The sequence below is a fragment of the Panthera uncia genome, chromosome A2, assembly GCF_023721935.1.
Source record: "Panthera uncia isolate 11264 chromosome A2, Puncia_PCG_1.0, whole genome shotgun sequence".
Taxonomy (NCBI): Eukaryota; Metazoa; Chordata; class Mammalia; order Carnivora; family Felidae; genus Panthera; species Panthera uncia.
In genome coordinates, this window is record NC_064816.1 from 5,546,723 (window position 1) to 5,573,810 (window position 27,088).

Here is a 27,088-nt window from a genome sequence, read left to right on the forward strand (position 1 = left end):
ATTTTTTTAAAAAGGAAGACACTGCTGTGGGTTCCTGGAAATTGCTGCTTATCAAATTATGGAAGTTTTATCCTGTGCTTTGTTTACTAAGCACAAATGCTTAGCTTTTTTTTTTTTTTTTTTTTTTAATGAAGAGTGAGTGTTGAAAAGATATATCTTGTAGTGTGGAGGAGGTAAAAGATAAATTGTGGAAGGGTACAAAACAAGGGGCACCACTTACAGAAAGCTTCTGGATGTGTAAAACCACCCAATATATTGTCTAAATGCGTAGTTGAAGTGGGTTTTAACATAGTAAACACCAAGTTCGAGATGGCAGTCGCCTCGGGGGAGAAAAGAGAGAAGGTGCACAGGACTGCCGGTTACAATTTATTTACCATCCGCCCCCACCGCCCCGCTCCCACTGAAAAGTTTTTCCGGGCCTTTTGGATCGAAGCAGGAATTGACTTGTCGGGCAGGGTGGTCCCATCATCCTTCTGCTGGGACCAACGCCATGACCTCCTCTTTGATCATTCCATGTCTGGCCCTCACACAGAGCGTCCCGACTTTCTCATCTGATGCCGAAGCCCGACCTACTCAGCACCACATAGAAGTCCAGGCCATACATACCGGTGCTTGGGTCCCCACATCGACGCGCTCCTGGATCCCCAAACCAAAGTTTCTAGTGCCGGAGAAGTTAGTATTTCTCAACTCATGCTCCCACATCTTTAGAACTTTCTCGGGGATTTCTTCAGCCTTGACCCCACGGACCGTGCAGTGCACGGCCATCTTTTTTTTTTTCATTTCTCCTGCTGCCAAAGGCTCTGACGGCATATCCAGCTCTGGAGAGCACGGGGGTCTGGCCTGTGCACTGCTGCAGCACCCTGGCCACCCCGGTCAGTCTGTCTCCCCTCTCCCCCCTTCCCCCACCCCCCGACCCCCCCACCACAGAGGTTGAGGCAAGAACTTGCGGATGAAAAGTTCGCACGTGGGATTCCCCTTTTCACCTTGATCCGCTAGGCGGATCAGGAAGAGAGAGCACAATTTATTTCCTTTTAAGAGGATCCGAAATATGTGACCAAGTCAAAACCTGGTGAAGCCGAGTGGAGATCGCGCGGGTTTTCGTGTTTCTACTTTTTCTCTGCATACCTTTGTGTGTGCTCACGTTTTCTGATAATAAAAAAGCAAAGCCAGGACTGACAGCCACAGCCAATGCTTAACACAGCCTTTGCACTCAGCCAGGTTCCCTGGGGAGTGGCGAGCCTCCCGTCTCCGGAGAAAATGGAAGCCACGGAGTGGTCTTAGCCTTGGAGCTGAACCCTGGGACTTCTGCCTTCTTCCCACTTTATTTTTTACGTATTTATTTTTTTAAGTTTATTTATTCCGAGCGTGTGTGTGTGTGCTCACGTGCGCATGTGAGTGGGGGGAGAAGCAGGAGAGGGAGAGAATCCCAAGCAGGGTCCAACGCTGTCAGCATAGAGCCTGGAACGGGGCTTGATCCCATGAACTGCGAGATCATGACCTGAGCCGAAGTCGGATGCTCAACCGACTGAGCACCCCCAGGTGCCCCTGCTTAGTCCAAACCCCCGGTCCCTGCTATTTGAGTCCTTGTGTGGTCCAGCCCCAGACTACTGCTCTTGAGTTAGTGTCAGCCTTTCCAAGAGTCCCACTCCCAAACTCTGCACGTGCTAATATCACAGCGGGGACGCTCCTTCATCCACACATCCCCTCCAGAATAATTCTGGCTCCTCCAGACGTCACCACCTCCTCCAGGAAGCCCTCCCAGATCCTCTAGGCCGAGTCCGATGCCTCCAGTGGTCCTCACATTCCCTGTGCTTCTGAGACTCATTACATTGTTTTCAAATCCCTGGTCACATGTTCTGCCTCCCCACTCCAACCCAGTGGGTCTCCCTTCCCTCTTCTGGGTCCAGGGCTCTTCTGGGTCTGGGTGGTTAAAGGTCTGTGGCCAGCCTCATGCCAGGAACCTCCCTTTCCTTTTAATTCCCCTTTCAGTGAGTTCTGGGCATGGGACAAGGGTGGGTTGCCTTCTGGTTGCCTCGCTGGGCTGGACAGCTTCCCCTGGCTCCCCAAGGCAGCTTCAGCCACAGCCACATACAAAAGAGACCCAACTTCCTGCCTCTTGTGCCTTGGCTGTGCCCTCTGCATGACAGACCCTTCCTTTTTCTCTCGCCAGTGGACGTGTCCTCGATGCCCACTTCCAGAAGGCCACCTCTGCTCTTCCAAACAGCATTCACTGTTTCTCCCTCCGTAAGGGCTGATGAATCAATCCTATCTACCCCCTTTCCCAAGAACCTTATTCGGATGAGGTTGTGCAATCCTTTGCGGCTTTTTTTTTTTTTTCCTGTTTCCTCCCACTGAGCCCACGCCCCTCCTGAGTACTGCTGTCCTGGAGAGCCCCAGAAGGAGGGTGTGCCCTCCCAGAAAGTTCTGCCCCACAGTGAAATCCTGCTGCTAAGTCAGCTGTCGGTGCCTGTTGACGCGGGCTCCGTTTCTGATGAGAAAGGAAGCACGAGCCTTGCATCTTGGAAGAAGGGGACTTCTGAGAAAAGCAGCAAGACCCTCCGTTTTTTGGGAAAAGAGACTTCCTCGGTCCTGAACTGTCCTCTGAGCATTGCTGACTTCTGACGCCTGACTTCTTCCCCGCTCTGTGTCATGGGCATCTACTCCCACCTCTGTGATGGTGTGTGACACACGTAAACATCCGTACGTGGTGTCGTTGTGTGTGACTCACATCGATGTCACAGGACGGCGAGTCTCACGTGCTGCCTGGCGAGACCCTAGGTTACTATCTAGAGACTAGGCCTTCTCGTTCGTTTGCAGAGTAGGTAGCCACCAAGTCTGACTTAGTGACAAGCACTCAGAGACACCATAAGGAAGATGGAAACACTAGCCACCACCCAGGAGATGATATTTGCATCTCTTATCCGTGATACATACAGACCTTCTGTAAACGAAACTTTTTTTAATGTTTACTTTTGAGAGAGAGGGTGAGTAGGGGGAGGGGCAGAGAGCAGGAGACACAGAACTGGAAGCAGGTCCAGGCTCTGAGCTGGCAGCACAGAGCCCGACCTGGGGCTCGAACTCGCAAAACAGCGGGATCATGACCTGAGCCGAAGTCGGACGCTTAACCGACTGAGCCACCCAGGCGCTGCCCCCCCCCCCCCCGAACTTCTATAAATTAATAAGAAAAAAACAAACCGCTTCCTGGAAACAATGGAGGAAGGATACAAACAATTTACAGGAAAGCGAAACAGAAGAATGTATCAACATCCAGTGGATACTCAAAATCTCGGGAGTTGGGAAACCATCTGAAGCCACAGTGAAATTCAGTGAGAAGCAGTAAAAGTAGCTCAAAGTTTAAAGACTTTTTTGAACTAAGGAGCAGAGGGGAGAGAAGGAAGAGGGAGATAGAGAACAAGAGACTGAACATGAAGGAATTAAGGATTTCACTTGATAAATCAGTTTTTTTTTTAAAGTTTATTTTTTGAGAGAGAGAGAGCAGGGGAGGGGCAGAGAGAGAGGGAGAGAGAGAGAGAATCCCAAGCAGTCTCCAGCTCTCAGCACGGAGCCTGATGTGAGGCTTGAACTCACAAACCGGGAGATCGTGACCTGAGCTGAAATCAAGAGCCGGACACTTAACCAACTGAGCCAGCCAGGCGCCCCGACAAATTAGTTTTTAAAAACAAACACAAGATAGGGGCGCCTGGCTGGCTCAGTTGGTGGAGCATGTGACTGACCGACTCTTGATCTCAGGGTCATAGGTTCAAGCCCCACACTGGGTGTACAGATTACTTAAAAATAGTATCTTCTATTGGTGTGCCTGGGTGGCTCAATTGGTTAAGCATCTGACTTCGGCTCAGGTCATGACCTCGAGGTTCGTGGGTTCGAGCCCCGCGTCGGGCTCTGTGCTGACGGCTCAGAGCCTGGAGCCTGCTTCCGATTCTGGGTCTCCCTCGCTCTCTGCCCCTCCCCCGCTCATGCTCTGTCTCTCTTGTTCTCAAAAATAAATAAAACATAAAAAAGAAAAAAAAAATTTTAAAAAGAAACCCTTCCTACCTGGATTTTCCCCCCAAAGTTTTGCTTTTCAAATATGTAGGTTTAGAGCCATCTGGGCTGGGATTGGCTGTCTTATTCACCATTCCATGGCCAGGACCTTCAACAGGGCATGATACACACTAGCACTCAAATCTGTTGAATGAATTAATGAGGGGCTGCTGTGTGTGACCTACGAGGATGAGTACCAGGGATTTGGGGGGGGGGGGGTAGCAGGCCACGTGCTGGTAGAGGGAATGAATCTTCTTCCTGCAAAGAAACACAGCATTGGCCTGCGGGTATCTGGGCCCAGAAAGGCTGTCTGTATCACTCACTGATCAGACCACGGGCACCAGGCTTCAGTAGCACCACCATAGGTCTTGGAGAGAAACTGTGCAGGAGGGGACAGATAAAAGCCAATTTCCATTTGAGGGGAAAGGCCGTTCTGTTCCCTCTCCTCGGACATTTGGTTTTTCGGGCCCCTATAAATTCTTGGACAACTCAAGAGACGAGAGAAAATCTGAGCTGCCTGCTAATAAGTAAGGGAGAAAGCCACTAATTAGAAAAAGAAATGAATTTATGGGACATTTTATTCTAGTAATGTAGTAACTGGAATTCTCGGTTTAATGTCTGACTTCTATGACAGCTAAAATTTTGGCTTCGTATTCTTGACTGTACTCCCAGCTCCCGGGCCCTAGGAGTCGTTAAATGGGTGTGTGTTACATAAACAAGAGTAAGTCGGTGGGTTTTTCCTTGCTCACCGCACCCTAGCATGTTCCTGTCTCCACGGGGCTCCCTCTGGCTGGCGTGTGTTTCTTCCAGTATGTTCAGGGCCATTCCCTCACTTCATTTAGATCTCTGCTTCGATGTCTCCCCTTCTTTCCTGGCTTTATTGAAATACGGTTCACATGCCACACGATTCTCCCTTACCATTCAGTGGTTTTTATTATATTCACACGATTCTGCATCCGTCACTACAACCAAAGTAAGAACATTTCATAATCCCCAAGTCCCATGTACCTGTGGGCGCCTGGTAGGCTCACTCTTGATTTCAGCTCAGGTCATGATCCCCAGGTCATGGGATCGAACCCTGCCTGCATCAGGCTCTGTGCGGAGCCTGGAGCTTGCTTAAGATTCTCTCTCCCTCTCCCTCTGCCCCTCTCCCCCACTCACACACTCTCTCTCTCTAAAATTAAAAAAAAAAAAATGAATGAATCTATAAAGAATTCATGTACCCTTTAACCATCGCCTTCTTTTTTCTAAGATTTTTTAACGTTTATTATTATTATTTTTTTTTTTGAGAGACAGAGACAGAGCATGCGGGGGGGGGGGGGGGGGGGAGGGGCAGAGAGAGAGAGGGAGACACAGACTCTGAAACAGGCTCCAGGCTCTGAGCTGTCCGCACAGAGCCTTGACGCGGGGCTGGAGCCACCCAGGCGCCCCAACCATCACCTTCTAGTTTCCCCCATCACTCCCAGCCCCAGGCAACCACCAGTTACGTTTCTGTTTCTATAGATTTCCCTATTCTGGACACGTCATAAAAATGGAGTCACACAATCTGTGGCCTTTCGTGTCTGGCTTCTTTCATTTTGCATGTTTTCGAGGTACATCCACTTTATAGCACATATCGGCGCTTGGTTCCTTTCTAGGGCCGAATAGTACCCATCGAATGGATATACCGCACTGTATTTGTCCATTCACCAGTTGATGGACATTCGGCTCAGTTCCGCTTTGTGGTTATTCGGAACCATGCCGCTGTGAACATGCATCCTCAAGGTTTTGTGCGGACGTGTTTTCAATTCTCTTGGGTAGATACCCAGGAGTGGAATTGCTGGGTCCCCGGCGCATATTTGTCCATATGTTTACGGTCTTTCCTTTCCCAAGATTGTGATCTCCATAAAAACCGATATTGTTGCCAATTTTGGACCTTGCTGAATCTCCAGTGCCTAGAAAGGCGTCTGACAGAGAGCAGCTCGAGAGGCACGTGAGCAGGCGTCCCAGAGGCCGCAGGAAGCTGCACGTGGCCACTTCCGTAAACGCACCCCCAGAAATCCACAAGATCCCGGGTTCCGTGAGGAAGCGGTTGGAGCAGGGAAGCCCTGGCATTGGGGGAAGCTGCGGGGCAGAAGCCAGATGGCTGCCCCGGGGCCTGAGCGGGGGCCGAGGTTCTGGACAGTCATGCTTCCGAGAATGCTGATGCTGGAAGTAAAAAAGCGCTGCCTGTCCCGTGTCTGGAAATGTCCTCTGACACACCCGCCGCCTTCCCGGGACGCCTGCGGAGAGGGGCGCCCCTCCCCGCTCATCCCAGACCCCATCGTAACCGCAGCGTCCGCTCGGGGGCCCAAGGGTGCACCCGTCGAGGCCCGTGGCTGCTCCAGTGAGCGGCTGCGGGGCAACCCCCACCCCCCAAATCGGTGGCTTCCAACAACAGCCCTCTGCGAGTGTTCACAGTTCCGCGGCGTGGCTGGCGCGGCTCCGTTCCTGGCCTCGCCCGGAATGAGCAGGTTCGTTGGATTCGGATGACAGAAGGGCTGGAAGGGCCAAGCGGAACGGGGCGGCCGCGGCCGCTGGCCGGTCCTCGCCGCCCCTCAGCCTCCAGGGGCCGAGCCAGGCTCCCTGACGCTGCAGCCGGTGGCGTGAACGCGGCAAGGCGGAAGCCGCAAGGCATGCTGGGGCCCAACCTGGCAAGTCACGTGCTGCCGCCGCCGCCCACCGATTGGTTAAAGCGAGTCACGGGATGACGCCCATTCCCGAGGGGCGGAGAACAGACGCCGCCTCGGGTTGGGAGGAGTCACAGTCGCACAGAGGCAGGTGTGCCCAGGTGGGGGGAATTAGTGGCCAGGATTTTTCAAGTAGAGGCCATCTCGTGTTATCGTCGTCTTGCTGGTCATACTTTTCGCTCACCATCCCCCACCCCCCACCCCCCCAGGGAAACGAGCCACAAATCAACAATTCTTAAATCTTTTCTGGCCGACGCTCTCCCCAAATGTGGATAATTCCATTCACTCGGGGTCCCGCTTGACCTTGGATGGCAACGACGGTGAGCGGATGATAATGGCACCGGCCAGAACAGCTACCTCTGACGCGTCCCCGCCGGGCTGAGCGAGTTACTCCGCGGATCTCTGGACGCAGACCAGGAGTCTTGGGGTCACCCCAGAAGCAGAGCTTAAGAATGTGAAAATGTGTCCTTTCCCCGGGCGGTGATTCTAGAGGCCCCCGGAGGAAAGTAGGGAAATGGGACTGGATGGGAAAGAGTCAGTGCTGGGTACTGGGGTGGGCGCTGGGGCTGAATCCCACTGGGCATCGCTGGAAGGCAGTTTGGAACACGTGGCTTAGAGCTCTCCTAACCCCAGAGCGTTCACTCGCTTGCACTCCCAGCCTGCCCTCCACTTGGGTGAGGGGGAAAAAACTCTTCAGGCGAAGAATTCCAGGAGATTACAACGAGAGAGGTCAAAGCCAAGGGGATGTGGATAGCGTGCTGACAGCCCTTTACTACTTCCGTTTTACGGAGGAGGAATTTGAGGCTTACAATGACGCCGCCAAGAATCAACCCCAGGTTCCTCTCTCTCCGGAGCCCTGCTCTCTATCGCTCTGCTATACTGTTTTCGACCTCGGGTTGCCTCTAGTTTAACAACGTTTCAAGCTAATACGCACCCCCCCCCCAAATTTTTTTTTCAATTGTAAGATCTTGCACCTGACTCAAAATTAACTTCAACTGTCTCAAAGCCCCAAACGCAAAACCTAACAGTGTTAGGAAAAAGCATGGGAGAAGTGTTTGGATTAGGCAAAGATTCCCTAGCTAGAACACCAAAAGCAAGATTCATAAAAGAAAAATGGGTAAATTGGATTTTGTCAGCATTTAAAACTTTGCTCTTTGAAAGCTGCTGTTAAGGGAATGAAGAGAAAAGCCACAGACTAGGAGAGAAGGTTGGAAAACCTCATATCTGCTAAAAGATTTTTACCAGAATATTCTAACGAACTCTCAAAACAATAAAATAAGCAACCCATTTTTTTTTTAAATTAACGATCATTTCTTTTTGAGAGACAGAGACGGAGCACGAGTAGGGAGGGAGCAGAGAGAGAGAGGGAGACGAAGAATCTGAAACAGGCTCCAGGCTCTGAGCTGTCAGCACAGAGCCTGACGCGAGCCCGGTGCCTGATGCCCGATGTGGGGCTCGAACTCACAGACCGAACTCACAGACCGTGAGATCATAACCTGAGCCGAAGTCAGATGCTTAACCGACCGAGCCACCCAGGGGTCCCGGCAACCCAGTTTTAAAAAACACTGCTCATTGAAGTATTTTTATATATGTACAATGAATGAGCATTAAGGTAGTTATCTTGGATAATCCATTCAAGGAAGTTCACTTAATCCAACTTAGTGAAGCCTGTATCCTTCACTTCATAGTGACGGAGACACCGGTGGCACATATTGAGCCGTATTTCTGGAGCAGACTGTGCCAGTCCGAGCAGACACAGCAAGAACGAGAACCCTGGCCCAGCTTCTTCGGCTCCAATAAAGCTGCCGGTGACCATCTTGCTCTCTCAGATGCAACGAGGCAATCCATTTCTTTCAATGGGCAAAAGATCTGAAGAGACAGGTCACCAAAGGAAATATTCAGGTGGCAAAGAAACATGTGAAAGGATGTCCCACGTCATTATTCATCAAGGGAACGCAAATGAAAATCACACGGCGCACATAACAGAATGGCCCAAATGAAAAAGGCTAACCATGCCATGTCCTGGCAAGAACGCGGAGGAAACGGAACTCTCATTCATTGCCGGTCGGGTTGAAACACGGCACAGCCACTTCGGAAAGTCGTCTTGGCAGTTTCTTAAAAACTGAGACGCACACCTCCCATGTAACGCAACCATCCACTCCTGGGTATATACCCAGGAGAAAGGAGAGCGTCCGTGCACGACAACACTTGCTCCCAGAAGTTCACGGCAGTTTTATTCGTGATAGCCACAACCGGAAACAGCCCAAATGCCCACCAGCAGGTGAGCGTATAATTAAGCTGGCATATTCAGGCAACAAAATTCTACTCAGCAGTAAGAAGGAAGGAGGTATTAATGCAGCCACATGGATGAATCAAAATAATTATGCTGAGCAAACGAAACCAGTCTCGAGAGGCTGTATGCTGCCATTTCTACAAAATTCCAGAAAAATGCAAGCGAATCTAAAGACAAAAAGCAGATCGGTGGTTGCTGGGGGATGATGGGGGGGGGGGGGGGGGCTGACCAGGGGGCGCAAAGAAACGTGGGTGGTGATGGGTGCTTTCACGCTCCAGATTGTGATGGTTTTGTGGGTTTAGTCAAAACCCATCAAATTGTAAACTTTAAGGGTGGACAGCTTATTGTATGTCAGTGATACCTCAACAAAACTTTGTTTTCAGGCACTTGAGAAAGTTAATCAAAATATTTCAAGTTAAAAATAATCACAACATTTGGGGCGCCTGGGTGGCTCAGCCGGTTAAGCGTTTGACTTTGGCTCAGCTCGTGAGCTCGTGATGTGTGACTTTGGGCTTGGGATTCTCTCTCTTGCCCTCTCTCTGCCCCTTTCCCATCTGTCTCCTACATGGCCACAGAAACGTCATGAATTGGGTTGATAAAAGCTTTATCACCTGTTGATGGTAACGATGAAGAAATGGGGTACCAAGAGAGTAAGTGCTTTGCCTGAGGTTATCATCTGGCTCATAGGTGAGATTTTATATCTTACTCTGTACGAGGCCCATTTTCTCCCACTGAAATGATTTCCTCTCAGCTCAGGATTCTTATTTAGAGAGACCAAGTGCCAATGACAGACCCCAGGTACCCACCGAAGCCCTCGTCTCACCCTTCACTCAGCCAGGTTCTCTCCTTGGTCTCAAAGTCACTGCTTCCGGAAACATGCTAAAAGCACCCCCAAACAGTGAGGACAGCCATTCACTTTAAGGTAAGTCTGCTTTCGAGAAAGCCCTGCCTGGCCACGAAGCTGTCCACTTTGACCCAGTGGTAGAAAATTGCTACCATATTTATGGAAAGTTCAATGGGGACTTGGTCTACACGTCTGTTGGAGAGATTCCGCTCCAAGAATTTGCTGCACATTTCCAGATGTCTGACCCTACTTTTCCTGCTGCATTTATCAAGAGCCCGGCACCTCTGGCTGAATTTTGTGCACCAAACTCTCTTAGATTCCTGTTCCCTTCCTGATTCTGTTTTCCTTTGCCTTCTCAAAAAAAAAAAAAAAAATCCTCTGTCTTTCATCGTTTTTTGTTTTAAGTTTATTTACTTTGAGAGAGACAGAGACAGTGCGAGCAGGGGAGGGGCAGAGAGAGAGAACCCCAGGCAGGCTCTGTGCTGCCAGTTCGAGCCACCTGTGGGGCTCGAACCCACAAAACTGTGAGATGAGCCGAAACCAAGGGTCTGACGCTCAACCGACTGAGCCACCCAGGCGCCCCTCTCTGTCTTTTCATCTTATTTTAGCATGTGTGTCTCTCTCATGTCTTTCTGGAACAAGGTAGGGAAATGGGCAGCAAATACAATTTTTATTTATTTTTTATTTTTTTTAACGTTTTATTTATTTTTGAGACAGAGAGAGACAGAGCATGAACGGGGGAGGGGCAGAGAGGGAGACACAGAATCCGAAGCAGGCTCCAGGCTCTGAGCCATCAGCCCACAGCCCGATGCGGGGCTCGAACTCACGGACCGCGAGATGGTGACCTGAGCTGAAGTCGGACGCTTAACCGACTGAGCCACCCAGGCGCCCCAGCAAATACAATTTTTAAATAACATGTGGATAATGTTTGTTATTTCTGAGGGTTGTTGAGAGGATTTGGGAAGGTGGGGTGTGTTTCTGCATCTACCAGGGGGCTGGAATGAGGGAAGTACTCGATAAAAAAGATAACATTTGTCCCCCTCAGTGAAGGGCACTTACTGCCCCAGCCCTGGCACCCTCCCCCGGCACCCCAAGCCTTTTATACTGTTTGACTTAATCTTCTTCTTTTCATGGCACTAAGAGCTTGTTTATATATGACATTAGGGTTCTCACCCTCAGCATTATGGACATTGGGAGTCGATGGTTTTTTGCGGGGGGCGGGGGGCGGGGGGGGGTGTCCTGTGGGTGTCCTCCACTCACCACCTACTGTGATAGTCACAAATGTCTCCAGACACGGCCCCGGGTCTCCTGGGAAGCATAATCGCCCCCGGTCAAGAACCACAAGGCTACACAACTTTTTCGTTATGTTCATTATTTCATTGTCTGTCCCTCTCTACCCCCATCTGGAATGCTTGCTCTGAGAAGGAAGGAATTTGCTTGTTTGGGTGGGGCACTGATGTGTGCCCGGTTCCTAGATTGATGCCTGGCCCAAGGTAGGTGCCCAATATTTATTGAAAGAATGAACATTGGGTGGGCTTTGTGCTCAGGGGTGGTGCTAGGGCTTGACATGCATAAGCTCACGTCTTTATCTTGGCATCCCTCGGGGGGGGAGGCCATGTCACTCTCCCTCACTGTCCCCCTTTGCACAGAGGAGAGAAGCTGAGGCTTCCAGAAACTACACACATACATCCCCACTCAGCCAATGCAGAAGCTTAGCTGGCCACCACCCAACAGATGTCTGTGTTCTCCCTTCTGGCCAAGAAGGATTGAATCAAGGTCAAATCGGGGGTCAAATCCAGCCTCCAGGCACCTGCAGGGGAGTTGAGGAAGGAAGCTGAGCTGGCCTGGAGGGCCAGGCCTGAGGACACTTTCCCAGGGCCAGAACTTGGCTGGGTTCAACCTGCTCCTCTTGGGAAGAGGTCTGGCCCCCACACCTATAAGAGATGGGGGTGAGCTCCAAAATGAAGCCCCCAGTATCCTTAGGGAGATGTTGCTGCAGCTACCGGGCCAGGGAGGCTGGAACTGCGTGTGCGTGCGCACACACACACACACACACACACCACTCCCCACCCCTCTCCACTCCCTCTGGCCCTTCTACCCCTCACCTCTAACTCCACTACCCCTCAACACACACACAAACTTCACACTTATCCCTAAACCAGCCCAGAACAGAGAGGGCCCTGCACTGTGATTGGTCCATGAGTCCCTGGTACCAGGAACTGAGAGGAAGGAGATGGAAAGGAAGGAAAAGAGTAGGCGGGACCAGCAGGGGGCTACATTTATATCTATGCCCAGGGCTGGGCGCCTGCTCACCATGGACACTGCCGGGTACAGCAAGTGGGACAGCAGGCTCGAGGAAGTCCCTGGAGGTATGAGCAAAAAGACAGCATCCCCGGTTCCCTGGGGTCTCTCAGGCCAGAGGTTTAGGGTTTGATGGGAGAAGGGAGGGGAACAGCCAAGAGCGGGTCCATGCAGTGGGTGCAGAAGAGACATCACAGGTGCCAGAACCAGCTGGACCTGGGTTCAGATTCTAACTCTGCCACTTGGAAGCTGTGTGCCCATGAGCAAGTTGCCTCGTCTCTCTGAATCTCGGTTCCCTGGGAGGAACACAAGCACCCAGGGCTCTGTCCTCGGGGGACCAGAGATCCAGGGCAGTCCTGGTGCAGGAGGGACCCACGGAGTCCATCTGTGTTATCCCAGGGCACTGGGGACGCTGGGGACGGAGACTCCTCTTCCTGGCCCTGGTGCTGGTGGCAGCCTTAGCCCTGTGGGCCCTCATTCTGAGCATCCTATTTTCTAAGGGTGAGTGACGGCGTAATGAGGCCCCCCGGGGAGGGGGGGCATAGACCTTCCCTCTGTCTCAGGACGCCCCCCGCTGGGTCCCGGACCCCTGTCTGGGTTGGGAGTGTGAACACGTGTGAACAGAGTTTGTGTATGTCTTTGGGCTGTGTGCACCCACCTGTGTATGCATATGCGTGCATGTCTCTCCTCGGCGTGTGTGTGTGTGTGTGTGTGTGTGTGTGCGCGCACATCACGTGCGCTGTGCGCCTGCCCGTCCCTTCTGTGCGTCGGAGACGGGAGCTCCTGCACCCCCTGGGCAAGGGGAGAGTTCCGGAGGCCCCGGCCCCGCCTGCAGGAGCCTCTCTCCACAGCCTCCACAGAGCGAGGGGCGCTGTTCGGCCACCAGGACCTGCTGAGGACAAACGGTGCGTGCAGAACGGTGACTCGGTGACTCTTCTTAGCGCCTCCTCCCCCCCCCCCCATGTGAGGGCCGGGAGTGTCTAGGACCCTGGAGACAGGGTAGTGGGTGGGTGAGGACCCCTTCGGTCCCAGGGGTTGGCCCCCGAGTGGGGGAGGGTGTCCTGTTTGAGTCCCCGCAGATGACCTGGAGTGTGTGTGGGGCGTGCGGGGGTCATTCCAGCCTCGAAGCAGAAGGCGGCGCTGGGTGTTTTGAACGCGGAGGTCCGAGCCTGCAACAGCTGCTGTAAGACGTGTGTGCTGGGGGCGGGGCTTGGGCCGGGATTGGAGGCGGCGAGCCGGGATGGTCTGTGGCAGGTGGGGGCGGGGCAGGTTGGTCACCGACATCCCGCGCCCATCCTGCCCCGTCCTTCCCAGGCTCGGGGACACAGACGCTGCTGGAGAGGGCACGCACGGAGCTGGGGGAGGCGCAGGCGAAGCTGATCCAGCAGGAGAGTGCCCTCAAAGAACTGAGCGATCGCGGTGAGAGCTGGACATTGCCTCGACCCCTGATCCCTCACCCGGGCTGTCACTCGACCCTTGATTCACATACTAACACCTATCCTGAAGAGGGTTACCGCGACCCTATCCTGTGATCCTGACCTCTGACCGCTGGACTCTGATCTCGACTCCAACTCCTAACCCCAAGCGCAACTTGGCCCCAACCAGCTCTAACAGTCCTTGACGGTGATGTCATTCTTGACCATGACCATGACTCCGGACGTGGATGCTGACTTTTACCTAATCATGACCCTACTCCCGACCCTGACCTGAGCCATAATCTGGACTCCCTTGACCTCGCAGTGACCCAGAGCTTGGCTGAAGCGGGCAGGGACCGCGAGGACATCCGCAGCGAGCTGTTCAGGGCTCTGGAGGCCGCCCGGCTGGGGAACAGTGAGCAAGACAGAGGGGAGAGAGGAGGGGACAAGTGGACCCTACGTGTGGGCCTCGTCCTGCCCTTTGACCTTGGCCTGTTCTCTGTGGCTCCGCCCCTAGACCTCGGGGGTCCACCTCCCCCCAGTTTTTTCCGTCTGCTCTACCCCGGGGGCAATTCACCTCTTTGACCTTCGCCATCCCACAGGCTCCTGTGAGGAGTGCCCCGCATCGTGGCTGCCCTTCCAGGGCTCCTGCTACCTTTTCTCCATCCTGCGGGCCACGTGGGAGGAGTCGCAACGCAACTGCGCGGGCTCCGGCGGACATCTGGTGATAGTGGGGGACCTGGAGGAGCAGGTGGGCAGTCCCCCCCCCCCCCCCGGGCCCCGGGGGGGGGGGGGATTCCCCTGAGGGGGCGGGGCCTAGGAGGGGCGGGGCGGGGGCGAGGCGGACCCCGCGGGCTCAGTGTCCTTCCCCGCGCAGGGCTTCCTGAGCCGAAACACGCGCGGCCGCGGTTACTGGCTGGGCCTGAGGGCCGTGCGCCGCGCGCGCCAGATCCAGGGCTACCAGTGGGTAGACGGAGTCCCGCTCAGCTTCAGGTGAGGGAAGGGACTCGGGGAGAGGGACGGGTCAGACCCCAGGGGCAGAGCTGTGGCCGGATCTGTGGGGATGGGCAGGCTGGACCCCAGGACCTGGCGGAGGGTTTAAATTCAGGGAGTTTAGAAAGCTGTATCCCGGATGCACGCTCAAGTTAGACCCTCGGAGTGTCTAGGTTGGACCCAAGCAATAAACAGGATAGATCCTCAGGGCTGGACGCCAGGCCCGTCCTCAGACTCCCAAAAACAGCCCCCCGACAAACCTCCGCAGCCACTGGAACCTGGGGGAGCCCAATGACTCTATGGGGCGCGAGGACTGCGTGATGATGCTACGCACTGGGATGTGGAACGATGCACCGTGCGACAACGAGAGGGACAACTGGATTTGTGAGAAGAGGCGCAGCTGTTGACCCCGCCCCGCGCCCCGCGCGCCCCGCCCACCGAGCTGTTTGGTGTTCTTGCATTTTCCCCCCAGACTGGGAAGCCTTACAGACAGGGGTTTTGTGAGCTGTCTTCGCAGCCCTTAGGAAGCATCAATAAATGCTTGAGAAATGAATCTTGGTTCATGGCTTTGGTGAGCTGTTCAACGTTTAATCTCAGAGACCCTGATATTTATCCCTGTGGGTGACCCTGACCTCTGTCAGTGACCTCCCGGTCCTATGGTGCCCCAAAACTCAGGGCGTAACGTGTACTGGGCCAGGACGGCTGTAGGGCACTGGGGACACTGGAATGACTCAGACCGAGCGCTCTGATCTAGCGGGGCACTGGAACAATGCTATGATCAGTGACTCCAAGGAGTGGACAAGGCCCTGAGGCAGGTGGGAGAGGGGCTGCCCGGACCTGAAGAGCAAGCCCTTTCTGGCTTGGGCACCTAGGTTCGGTGACCACTGGCTGGAGCGATCAGGAAATACATTGCAGAGAACATGGCCTTTCGAGCAACAACGGGAGGACCTGGGAAGGAAGGTCTTTGCAAGCAGGGGGTGTTAAGTATGGCTGAACCCATTCTGGGGGGTGCAGGGTGCACCGAGCCTGGCTTTTGCAGCTGGGGACTTTTGATCTGAATTCACCCTGCACTCCCAAAGTTTCCTGCTCCTGTCCTGGAGACATGGGGGCTCTCCCAGAATTTCCAGTGGAGACAGGTCCAACTGAGGGGAAGGACAGGCTAGTGGCCTTTAGTCCTGGGCAGCTTGGGAGCTCCCAGACCCCCTGGCCAGGGGAGACCTTGCTGAGAACCCCAACACTTCTCTGGGTGCTCTCCTACTCTACTGGGTGCTCTGCTCGCCCAGAGCGAGGCACTAACCAGGCTCAGGAGCCACCTCTGTCCCCAACAGATAACCTACCTAGGGGACTGCTGGCCAGACTGATGAATTTCCAGGCAGTCAGCTTGGAGGGGTATGAGTGTTGTGGTGCTGCTGTAACTAATGACCGCCAGCTTGATGGCTTACTAACAACACCCATCCTCTTACGGTTCCGGAAATCTGAAGTCCAAAGTTAGTTTTCCTGGACCAAGATCAAGGTGTCACCAGAGCCAGGCTCCCTCTGGAAACTCCAGGGGAGAATCAGCCTCCTTGCCTTTTCTAGCGTCTAGAGCTGCACCCCTCACACTCCCTGGCTCCTGGCCCCTTCTTCCGTTTCCAAAATCGGTGGGGTAGTATCTTGCTTCACTGACCACAGTGCCGTCCATGTCAAATCTCCCTCTGCCTCCCTTCTTACAAGGACGCTTGTGATTGCTGTTTAGGGCCCACCCAGATAATCCAGGAGGATCCCCTGGGATAGTGTAAAACAATTGTAAAACTAATCACCCTGACTTAGCTCAGATGCCACCCACAGGTGAAAGGTACAGTTCCTTTTTCTTTCTAAACATTTATTTATTTTTGAGAGAGAGAGAGAGAATCCCAAGCAGGTGAACACCGTCAGTGCAGAGCCCGACGCGGGGCTTGAACTCACAAAACCGTGAGATCGTGACCTGAGCTGAAATCAAGAGTCGGACGCTCAACCAACTGAGCCACCCAGGTGCCCCCCCCACCCGCCTTTTAAAAAATTTATTTATTTAAGTGATCTCTACACCCAACATGGGGCTCGAACTCATGACCCCGCGATCAAGAGTCGTATGCTCTTCTGACTGAACCAGCAAGGCAAGATTGCCCTCACTGCAGATACCAGCTGCAAGTTTGGGGTTGCCTAGGCCACCTGCTCTTTGAACTAACTGATTCTGACTGACTGATAGAAATTCAGAGGATCTCACAATCCCCCCTCTCCCTGGTTCCATAATTCGCTAGAATGACTCATAGAACTCAGGAGAGTTTGCTACAGTTCTTACAGTTTTACTATAAAGGACACATCCAGACTGGCCCAATGAAGAGACCCGTGTGGCAATGGCCAGGAGGGTCCCAAACACAGAGCTTTTGTGTTCAGTCCCCAGGGACTCAGGTCATGTCACTTTCCCGGCACAGTGATGTTTCCACCAACCAGGAGGCTCCTCTGAGAGTTGGTGTCCAGAATTTTTATTGGGACTTCATTTTGAAGGCATGGTTGATGGAATCAGAGGCCACACGATCCCGTCTCTGGAGCTCAGGCGGTCACAGCTGGTCTCTCTGGCATGACCAGCCCCCACCCTGAGCTATCCCCTCCGTATATCTCAGGTGTGGCCCAAGGGGCCCCCACAAATGACAAAGACACTCCTATCACTCGAGAAATCCCAAGGGTGCAGATGATCCCTTCCAGGAACAAGGGACAAAGACCCGCCAAATTCTGAAATATCTACATCTTCCCACCTCTAAATTCTTAGTCTAAAATCTCTGTTGCCATGTAAGATGACAGTCAAGGTTCCAGGGATCATGATGTGGATATCTTTAGGGACCACTGTGCAGCCTCGCACCAGATGTGACCAGCTGACAAACAGACTCTCAGGTAGGACAGCAGCCAGAACACCTGCCTGGTGGCCCAAGTGCTTGGTGAGTGGGGTCAGTGATGGTCTGGAGGACCCATACCCCGCAGCACAGACGGGCAAAGAGGCCCAGGTATCTCTCCCGGGAATGGAGCTGAATGGGCACCGTGGTTGAGGCAGAAGGGGGTGGCCCCAGAGTTAAGCAGGAGCTACCCTGGGATCTTTTATTTATTTTTTTAATGCTTATTTTTGACAGAGAGAGAGAAAGTGGCAGGGAGAGAGAGAGGGAGACACAGAATCTGAAGCAGGCTCCCGGCTCTGAGCTGTCAGCCCAGAGCCCGACATGGGGCTTGAACACACAAACTTCGAGATCGTGACCTGAACCAAAGTTGGATGCTCAACCGCCTGAGCCACCCAGGCGCCCCTGCCCTGGAATCTTTCAGAGACCCGGCTCCGGCTAGAGCAAGCCCCTCAGCTCAGACATTGGGGTCTGGGGCCTGAGGGGGCCCTGGGTAGGAGCCCAGACAAGGTAACTGGCCTAGAGCCCCCCTCATGCCCTCTACCACCTGCCCTGCCCCCTCCGGGTCAGCTCTCAGGCACTGCCTCCCCGCTGCCTGGCTCAAACCTGTCAGCATCCAGTTGGCACACGAAGACCCTACATGAAAGGGTCAGGGTCAAGTTCCCCAACTTTGGCTTCTTGGTCCCAGGCCCTCCCTCCTCCAAGATTCGACCTCCCTGGGAAGAAAGGCGTCCCTGGAGCCTAACCTAATCCCAGAACAGACCTCGGCCTCTGTTGGCTTTTGTTTTCCTGGAGAATCAGTCTTGCCGGAAAGACTAAATTCTAAAGCTGATACAGGCGGGACCTGAATACTGAGAAGCCCTGTGATATCTCCCCCGCCGAGAGGCTGGCTGGGCCACGCCAGCAGTCTTAAAGATGGACCTCCTTTCCTGGAGACCCCAGAGGCTCTGAGAGCCCCCGTAAGATCCGAAATACACCTGTAATGTGCCCGGGACATAACCGTAATTGCTCAGAACACCTGATAGGCCTGTAGTGGACAGAACAACAGTCCCCCAAAGATGTCTGTGTCCTAATGCCCTGAACCTATGAATATGCCGCCTTATATGGCCACAGGGACTAGGCACGTGTGATTAAATTAAGGGTTTTGCGGTGAGGACATCATCCCGGGTTGTCCAGGTGAGCCCGTTGTAATCACAAGGGTCCTCCAAAGTGAAAGGAGGAGGCAGGAGAGCATCGGGGAGGGAGACGTGGCTACGAAATGTTTAATTTAATTTAATTTAATTTTTTAAATCCTTATTTTTTTAATGTTTTTATTTATTTTTGAGACAGAGAGAGACAGAGTGTGAGCAGGGGAGGGGCAGAGAGAGAGGGAGACACAGAATCTGAAGCGGGCTCCAGGCTCTGAGCTGACAGCACAGAGCCCGATGTGGGGCTCGAACTCCCAGACAGTGAGATTATGACCTGAGCCGAAGTCGGAGGCTTAAACGACTGAGCCACCCAGGCGCCCCCAATTTTTTTTTTTATTTTAAAAATAACGTCTTAACCTCCCACCCACCCCCAAAAGGATAAAAAACCAATTTCCCCCCAGAGCCTCAAGACCAATGCCACTCTGCTGACACCTTGACTTCGGGCCAGTGAGACTGATGTCAGACATCTGCTTTCCAGAACCGTGACATAATGAGTCTGTGTTGTTTTAAGCCACTAAGTTTGAGGTAATTTATTACCACAGCCACTGGGGACTAAATAGGAGTTTCCCTGAAGGTCACCCATAACTCAGCGGTAACCAGCCCTCTGTGATAATCCTGCAACATACCTTAACATGTCTGTGGGTGCCTATACCCCCCCCATAGAAGCATCTCGACTTCACAGAAGCCACTGGAAACACCAGTAACAAACTTTAAACACCCATAACATGGCAGTCACCACTTGAGATCTAACCGTCACCTCCCGTCAGCTGACAATACACATATACCTCCTACCTTGACTACGGTGGCCACGTGTCTCTATTTGTCTCGCGTGGTCCTCGTTTGCACTTGGTCCCCATATAACTATGTTTTAAAAAATAATTTTAGGGGCGCCTGGGTGGCTCAGTCGGTTGAGCGTCCGACTTCAGCTCAGGTCACGATCTTGCGGTCCGTGAGTTCGAGCCCCGCGTCGGGCTCTGGGCTGATGGCCCAGAGCCTGGAGCCTGCTTCCGATTCTGTGTCTCCCTCTCTCTCTGCCCCTCCCCCGTTCATGCTCTGTCTCTCTCTGTCTCAAAAATAAATAAATGTTAAAAAAAATTTAAAAAAAATAATAATTTTAGAGGCGACTGGGCGGCTCCATCGGTTGAGCGACCGACTCTTGATTTTGGATCAGGTCGCGATCTCATGGTCACGGGATCGAGCCCCGCCTTGGGCTCCTGCTGAGCGTGGAGTCTGCTTAAGATTCTCTCTCTCCCTCTGCCCCTTTCCCCCACTCCTGGTCTCTCTCTTTCTCTCTAAAAAACAAATTTTTGTAAATTATTTTAAAAATCGACTTTGTTGACGTGTAACTGATACACAATAGAATGTACCAACTTATCACACCCGTTCGGACAAGGTCTGTCAAAAAACAGCAACAACGAAATAGCAGGTGTCGGCCAGGATGTGGAGAAACTGGAACCCTCACGTACGGCTGGTGAGAAAGTAAAATGGGGCAGCCGCTGTGGAAAACAGTATGGCGGATCCCCCCCCCCCAAATTAGGAACAGATTACCATTGATCCAGCAATCCCATTCCAACCCAAGCGTCCGCTGCCAGATGAACAGATACACAAAATGCAGTCCCTCTATACAATGGAATATGATTCAGCCTTAAAGGAAAGACATTCTGGGGCACCTGGGTGACTCAGTCGGTTAAGCGTCTGCCTCACGATTTGGGCTCAGGTCATAATCTCAAGGTTCATGCGATCGAGCCCCATGTCGGGCTCTATGCTGACGGCGTAGAGCCTGCTTGGGATTCTCTCTCTCTTTTCTCTGCCCCTCCTTCCGTTGGGTCTCTCTCTCTCTCCTGTCACTCTCTCTCTCTCAAAAAATAAACTTTTTTTTTTGAGAGAGAGTGTGCAAGTGAGCAAGGGACAGAGAGAGAGAGAGAAGGGGGCTCACCCGCCGTGGGGCTCAAACTCATGAACCGTAAGCTCATGACCTGAGCCAAAGTCAGAGGCTTAATGCCTGAGCCACTCAGGTGCCCCCCAAATAAATATAAACTTTAAAAAAAAAGGACATTCTGACACCTGCTACAACACGGATGAAACTTGAGGACACTATGGTCAGTGAAATAAGACCAGTCACAAAAGGACGGATCGTGTACTATTTCACTTACGTGAGGTATCTAGAGTAGTCCAACTTGTAGGAACCGAAAGTCGAATGGTGATGGCCAGTCCCTGGGAGGGAGGGAGAAATGGACAGCTGTTGTTTCATGAGTATAGAGTTTCAGTTTTGCAAAACGAAAAACTTCTAGAGATTGGTTGCCCAACAATGTGAATATACTTAACACTACTGTTAAGTGTATGCACTATACCACACGCTTAAAAATAGCTAAGACACGGGGCGCCTGGGTGGCTCAATGGGTTATGCCTCTGACTCCTGCTTTGGGCTCAGGTCAGGATCTCACAGTTTGTCAGATCGAGCCCCACGCTGGGCTCCGTGTTGACAGCATGGAGCCTGCTTGGGATTCTCTCTCTCCCTCCCTCTCTCTCTTTCTCTCTCTCAAAATAAACATTTGTTGATATAGCTAAGATGTGTATTTTGTTATGTGCATTTATACCACGATTACAATTTTAAAAATGTAATGCACCCACTTCAAGCTTACAATTCAACCAGGTTCCAGACGGAACATTTCCAACCTCCCCTCACATTCCTTCCCGACCCCCTGCCCCAGGCCACTGCTGCTCTGCCGACCATTGTGACTCTCTACACTTGCTTTTTCTGGATGTCGTCTGAATTGAGCCCCACGGTAGGTACCCTTTTGTGCCCGGCTTCTCTCTCTAGGCGTGATGTTTTTGAGATTCACCCACGCTCTTGTGTGCATCCAGTCTGTTCCTTTTCGTCTCTGTCTCGTCTGCCATCGCGTGGCTGGACCACAACGTGCGCATCCGTTCACCTGTTGACAGGTGTTTGTGCTGCTGCGATGTTAATTAGTATGAATTAAGCTGCCGCGAATACCCCTGCACAGATCTCTTTACGGATTTCCATGGTCGCTTCTCTCGGGGGAAACTCTAGGCGTGGATCGGATGGTAGGTGAACGTGAAAGTTTATAAGACACTTCCGGTCTCCCAAAGGGGTTGCGCCATCTTGGGTCCCCACGCTCAGCAATGTCTCGAAGCTCCGGCGGCTCAGGGAGGGTATTTCTGACCCAGGAAAGCCTTCAGCAGTTCTAAATCCAGGTGGAAGAGTTTATCTAGAGAAGCGCAGGAAGGGAGGAAATGCTGCTGGAGGTTGAGGCAGATAAAGGGGGAAAGCAGGAAGCTGGTGGTAACATGTGCCTGATAATCCGTGTTCTCATGGGAAGATAAGCCTGGGGACCGGGAAGCAGGAGGTGGGGAGGGGGGTGGTCTCTGCTATTTGGTATTACAGCCCCTGAACCAAGACCAAGGAGGAGGTTGGTGAGCAAAGTTGGAGAGCAGGAGTCAGATCAACTCTCTTGTGAGCAAGGAGCAATTTCATTCATTCATTCATTCATTCACCCAGTGCAATTATTTCCCTACCCATAAACACTTCTCAGCATTTATGATATGCCAGGCACAGGGATTCCAATGGAGAACAAGAGGTCAGGGTCTCTGGCCACAGAGGAATCCGAAAAAACAGGCAGAGCGGAAGCAGCCATTTGTGAAATCTTATAGACTTTACGAGCCCGTTTATATGAAATTATCGAAACAGGCAAAACTACTCTGGGGTAAAGGAGACGTGAGAACTGTAGCTGTGTGGGAGCAGAGGCAGGGGTTGCTTAGGGAGAGCCATGAAAGAACTTTCCAAAGGAATGGATATGTCTTAGCAGGGATTTGGGTTCCAGAGGCGAATGCATTGGTCAAAGGTCGAAGAAAACGCACTGGGGATTTGCACGTTTTATTGTTTTACTCAAAAGGAAAAAAAGTCAGAATGGCAGATATTGGACTCTAGTTGGTGTTTTGTGGGCTACAGTTTTAGGGGGAAATGAGCTGATGTCTGCAACTTACTTTGAAAAATGCAGAAAAATTTAAGATGGGGATTGAGGGGCAGAGGGATGCATTGATGTGTAATGTACTAATTATGCAGTCTAGGCGTGGGTTTCTCATTCTTAAACTCACTTTTTCTGTATGCTTGAAAATTGTCATAACGCAATGTTGGGGTTCAGGTTGTGGTTGGTGCCTTTCTGGGGCTCCCAGTCTGGTGGGCAGAGGGGCAGGTGATGAGGAGGGATAGAACATGGTATGCTCACATGATAAGGTTGCAAGTGGAAGGTTCTGGAAAAGCAACACCCCATACCCTGCACTTCTAGTCTGAGGGGGGAAGGCAGGGGAGGGAAATGAGGGTCTGTCTCCGAGGGGCCAAGGGGTCTTGTGCTGGGAAGCAGGGAGTAGGGGCATGGAGGGTACCCCCGGTGCCCTCTGACCCTTTCCCAGTGGGTGTCCCCACCAACAGCCCCCTGACTGACACACGACCACACTTTCTGGGGCTGAGTCAGCAAGTCAGTGGTGACCCTGAAGCCCAGCCAGGTTTCCTGGACAGACCGGCCCCACCCATCACCCCACATTCCCAGGAAATGACCTTGTGACAGAATAGACTGTTCTTTCCAAACTCCGACTGCCCTCCCCCCATCCTAGGAAACCCCCTGAGATCCCAAGGCCTCTTACCAGGTTGGCTGAGGTGTCTGGGGAGTCCCCCAAGGTGGGCAGGACACACTCTCCTCAAGCCCTTGCTAGCCCCTTCCCCATCTGCCTCAAACCCCCACCCCCATCCCATCCCTGGCTCCAGACACAGATGGCTCCGGTGGGTTAGTCTGGCAGATGTCAACAGAAAGCCCAGAGTCCGAACCAAAATCTGTGCTTGCCACTTACACACTGGGTGAGGCTGGGCACGTGACTTTCCTCCTCTGTGCCTTTGGTTTTGCATCCATCAAATGGGATGACAACAGCAACAGCATTTTCGAGTATTGCGATCGGCCGAATAATGGCTCCCAAAAGGTGTCCCTGTCCCAGTCCCCGGAACCTGTGATGATGTGGCCTTACATGGTGAAAGGGACTTTACAGACGGGATTCGTTAAATCAAGGATCTGGAGGTGGAGGCCATCCCGGATTATCTGGGTGGGCCCAATGTCAGCATCACGAGTCCTTATAAGAGGGAGGCAATCAGGGGGCGCCTGGGTGGCTCAGTGGGTTAAGCATCTGGCTCTCGATTTCGGTTCAGGTCATGATCTCACTGTTCGTGAGTTTGAGCCCCGTGTTGGGCTCTGTGCCGAGGGTGCAGAGCCTGCTTGGGATCCTCTCTCTCTCTCTCTCTCTCTCTGTCTCTTTCCTGCTCTCTCTCACTCTCTCAAAATAAATAAATAAGTTAAAAACCGAAGAGGGAGGCAGGAAGATCAGAGTCTGAGAAGGAGATGTGACAACAGCAGCAGAGTCGGAGAGAGATCACAAGTTCTCCGCTGCCGACTTCAAAGCTGGAGGAAGGGGCCACGAGCCAAGAGGTGTGGGCCCCTGTAGAAGCAAGGAAACCGATTCTCCCCTTGACTTTCCAGGAGCACAGCCCTGTGGACGCCTTGATTTTAGCCCAGTGAGGCCTGTGCTGGGACTTCTGACCTCCAGCTCTGTGAGATAATAAACTTATGTTGTTTAAAGTCGCCAAGTCAGCGGCTGGTACTTCCTTAGCGCAGTCCTAGGACGCTCACACGGCTGTGACGCCTCGTGGCGCAGCTACGGCGTGCCGTGTGCCGAGCCCTGGGCTGGGGACGCGGTGACAGTCCTGCCCCTCCCACTCCCGGAGGAGCGCACCTTCCAGCGGGTACCGGTAACAAGCAAACCACACACGTTCACACACAGGAGGTAGGTCATAGAGACCGTCCCAGGGGTGACTGTCACCTCCCTCAGAGAGCAGACACGTGGAGGACGAAGAAGGGCCACGGAGAGGCCTGGAAACCCAGAGAAGCCTGTGGGTGTGGCTGCAGCAAAGGGGCAACCGTGCAGGAGAAGGCGCCAGCCACACAGGGCCCGGCTGGCTGCGGGGGGCCGGGGCTTCCTTGGAGGGGCCTTCGCGGGCTGGGGTGTAGGGGTTACTCACGGGAGAGACTCCAGCGCTCCCCAGAGGCTTGTCTCCGTTCGGCACCCGTGGAAAGCTTTAGGAGCACGAGGCCCTAGGTAGGAGGATTGTGCTTATTCCCACTTTACAGATGGGGAAACTGAGGCCCGAGAGGATACAGTCAGCCCGCAGGGAAAGGGGGTGGAGCTGGAACGCCACCCGCCCTCTCCTCTGCCCACCCAGTGGGGGGTCGCCCAGTGGGGGGCAGTGACCAGATGTGTCCAGCAGGGGGCACACGCCTCCTGTGCCGGCCCAGCTGGAGAACCTTCGCGCAAAAGGGCCCGATGGAGTAGAAAAAGCAAACGATCTAGACCAAACCAAAGTCTTACGGGGCTGGGGGCCTGGTTCTTTGAGGGGCCGGGGACCTGGGGCCTGGATTTCTGAATCCCTGAGGGGCTGGGAGCCATCCTTCAGCCTGGTCCCCACACGGTACCCTGTCCCCTCAAAGAACCGTGGACATTGTCAGAAAGAAATCCCCGAATCTCCCACTGTGGGCCTGGAATGTTCTCAGGATTCCTGGGATGAGCTGGCTCAGCCCCCCAGTCATTGGGGATATGCTGGGATCTGGGGGGTGGTGTGGAGGTGCGGGCAGTGGGCCCCGGAAGGCCTTCTGAAGAAAGGATGTGGACAAGCCAACTTCTGGACCCCCTCATCCTGAGCCCCCCTCCAACCTCTCCCTCCATCCCAGCAACACACAGGGACAAAACCAGCTGGGCTCCAGACCCCAAGGCTCCAGGAAGATGAAAATGCAAATCCAGCCTTCTCCTGTCCCACATTGGCCTTCCCTCTTCCTGTTGACAAGGTCACTGCAGGGGTAGGGGTGGGGGGGGGGGCAAGGAGGGGTGTGAGTAAGTGGGGGGGGGGGGGGGGGGGGGGGGGGGGGGGGAGGCCTCTGAGCCTGTGAGTGAGTGAGGAGTGAGTTCAGGACCAAATGAAGGTCAGGGGAGGGGGCTGGGCAGAAGATGGAGACGTAGGAAGTCAGCAGGGGTTGGGGGTGATTGAAGCCGAGGGGGGGTCATGGAGAGGCAGAGAGAAGTCCCTGAGGGGAAACTGAGGCATGCATGGGGGAGGGGAGGAGAGCAGAGGCAAACGGGAGGGCTGTTAGTGGAGGAGAGCTACTTTTTCCCCATCAGCCTCTCCTCTGGAACAGCAAAGGGGACCCTCGTGCGTGTCTGTGTGACCGTGTATGTCTGTGTCTGTCTGCACGTGTCCGTGGGCCTGGAACGTTCTCCGCGTGTCTGTGTGTTTCGTTTCTTTGTATGTTTCCGTGCGTTTATGGGCGGGGGGGGGGGGGGTGTGTTGGTACATGCGATTGTGTTACTTGTGTCTCTGTGCACATGGGGTGTGTCTATCTTGTGTCTGTGGGGTGGCCACATTCGGACCTGTGTGTGTGTCCGTACCCCCGCGCCTACCTGTGCGTATGCCTCCTGCGATTCGTCGTGCTTGTGTCTGCGGTTAAGCCGCGTAGGGACCGTCAGTCTCTCTGTACCTGCGTGCCTCTGCCGATGACGGTGTCACGTCACCCCATGTGTGTGCGTGCCTCTGTGTGCCTGCGTGTTGGGGGCCCCCACCTGTACCCCTCACTCGGCTCTCACGTGAGCCCGACCCCGGTCCTGCAGAATTTCCACTTTCCCAGAACACTGGGGTCCTTCCTGCAGGAGGTGACAAGGCTTCCGTGCCTGTCAGGCAGGTGCGGGCCAGGACCCAAAGCCCGGTGCCCTCCTCCATCGGGGAAACTGAGACCCAAAGAGGGCAGAGGCTGTGGAAGCCACGTGGCCAAGCTGTGGGAGGCCGCAGGGCAAGCCCCTCTCTGGGACCTGGGGCCTCTGGGAAAAGACTGAATGGATTTCCCCTGTCTGGGAGGGGGCGGGGCACCAGCTCAAGGCTTTGAGGTTGCAAAGCCCCGGGAGAGGGCCTCCGGCAGCCAGCGTGAAACAGAAGGAAAATCCAGCCTTCCCGAGGGGTCTGCTCAGACCTCACTTCACGTCCCTCAGGTTCAGAACCCTCCAGTCTAAACTAGCCCTTCTCCCCCCCCCCCCCCCCCAAGACCCTGCTTTTCCAGCACCTAAGACTGTCCTGCGGATTTGTGAATTTTAAACTTGGTTTTTATGCTGCATCGTGGATGAACCGTGAGGGTGTCATGCTAAGTGAAAGGGACTAAACACCAAAGCACAGACCCTGTAGGATCCCAGTTAGATGCCGTCCCTAGAGGAGTCCCCTCCCCAGAGACAGGAAGTAGATGGCGGGAGCCAGGGGCTGGGCGAGGGCAGGGCGAGTTGGTGTTTTGGGGGGACGGAGTCTCA

General features: G+C 53.5%; 1 protein-coding gene and 1 pseudogene across 2 annotated transcripts; one reads left to right on the forward strand and one right to left on the reverse strand.

The window, feature by feature from the left end:
• Positions 1–8,356: 8,356 nt before the first annotated feature.
• Positions 8,357–8,808, reverse strand: LOC125928719 (40S ribosomal protein S29-like; annotated as a pseudogene).
• A 3,356-nt stretch (positions 8,809–12,164) lies between these two features.
• Positions 12,165–15,148, forward strand: CLEC4G (C-type lectin domain family 4 member G). Of its 2 annotated transcripts, XM_049639818.1 has the most exons (9): positions 12,165–12,255; positions 12,587–12,688; positions 13,039–13,092; positions 13,308–13,370; positions 13,502–13,606; positions 13,928–14,017; positions 14,205–14,353; positions 14,480–14,595; positions 14,864–15,148. In XM_049639818.1, exons 1-9 carry the CDS (start codon positions 12,174–12,176, stop codon positions 15,000–15,002), a joined length of 900 nt encoding a protein of 299 aa, XP_049495775.1. In that variant the 5' UTR covers positions 12,165–12,173; the 3' UTR covers positions 15,003–15,148. The 2 variants fall into 2 exon arrangements, with proteins under 2 accessions (XP_049495775.1, XP_049495776.1); XM_049639819.1 differs by lacking the exons at positions 12,165–12,255; positions 12,587–12,688 and having other exon boundaries at positions 12,843–13,092.
• Positions 15,149–27,088: the final 11,940 nt, after the last annotated feature.

Excerpts from the sequence above, each read along its gene's own strand:
- CLEC4G (XM_049639819.1), top strand. The coding sequence starts at position 12,852 with ATGCATATGCGTGCATGTCTCTCCTCGGCGTGTGTGTGTGTGTGTGTG. Across the intron at positions 13,093-13,307 it reads GGACCTGCTGAGGACAAACG|CCTCGAAGCAGAAGGCGGCG; the intron begins GTGCGTGCAGAA and ends GGGTCATTCCAG. Across the intron at positions 13,371-13,501 it reads CCGAGCCTGCAACAGCTGCT|GCTCGGGGACACAGACGCTG; the intron begins GTAAGACGTGTG and ends CGTCCTTCCCAG.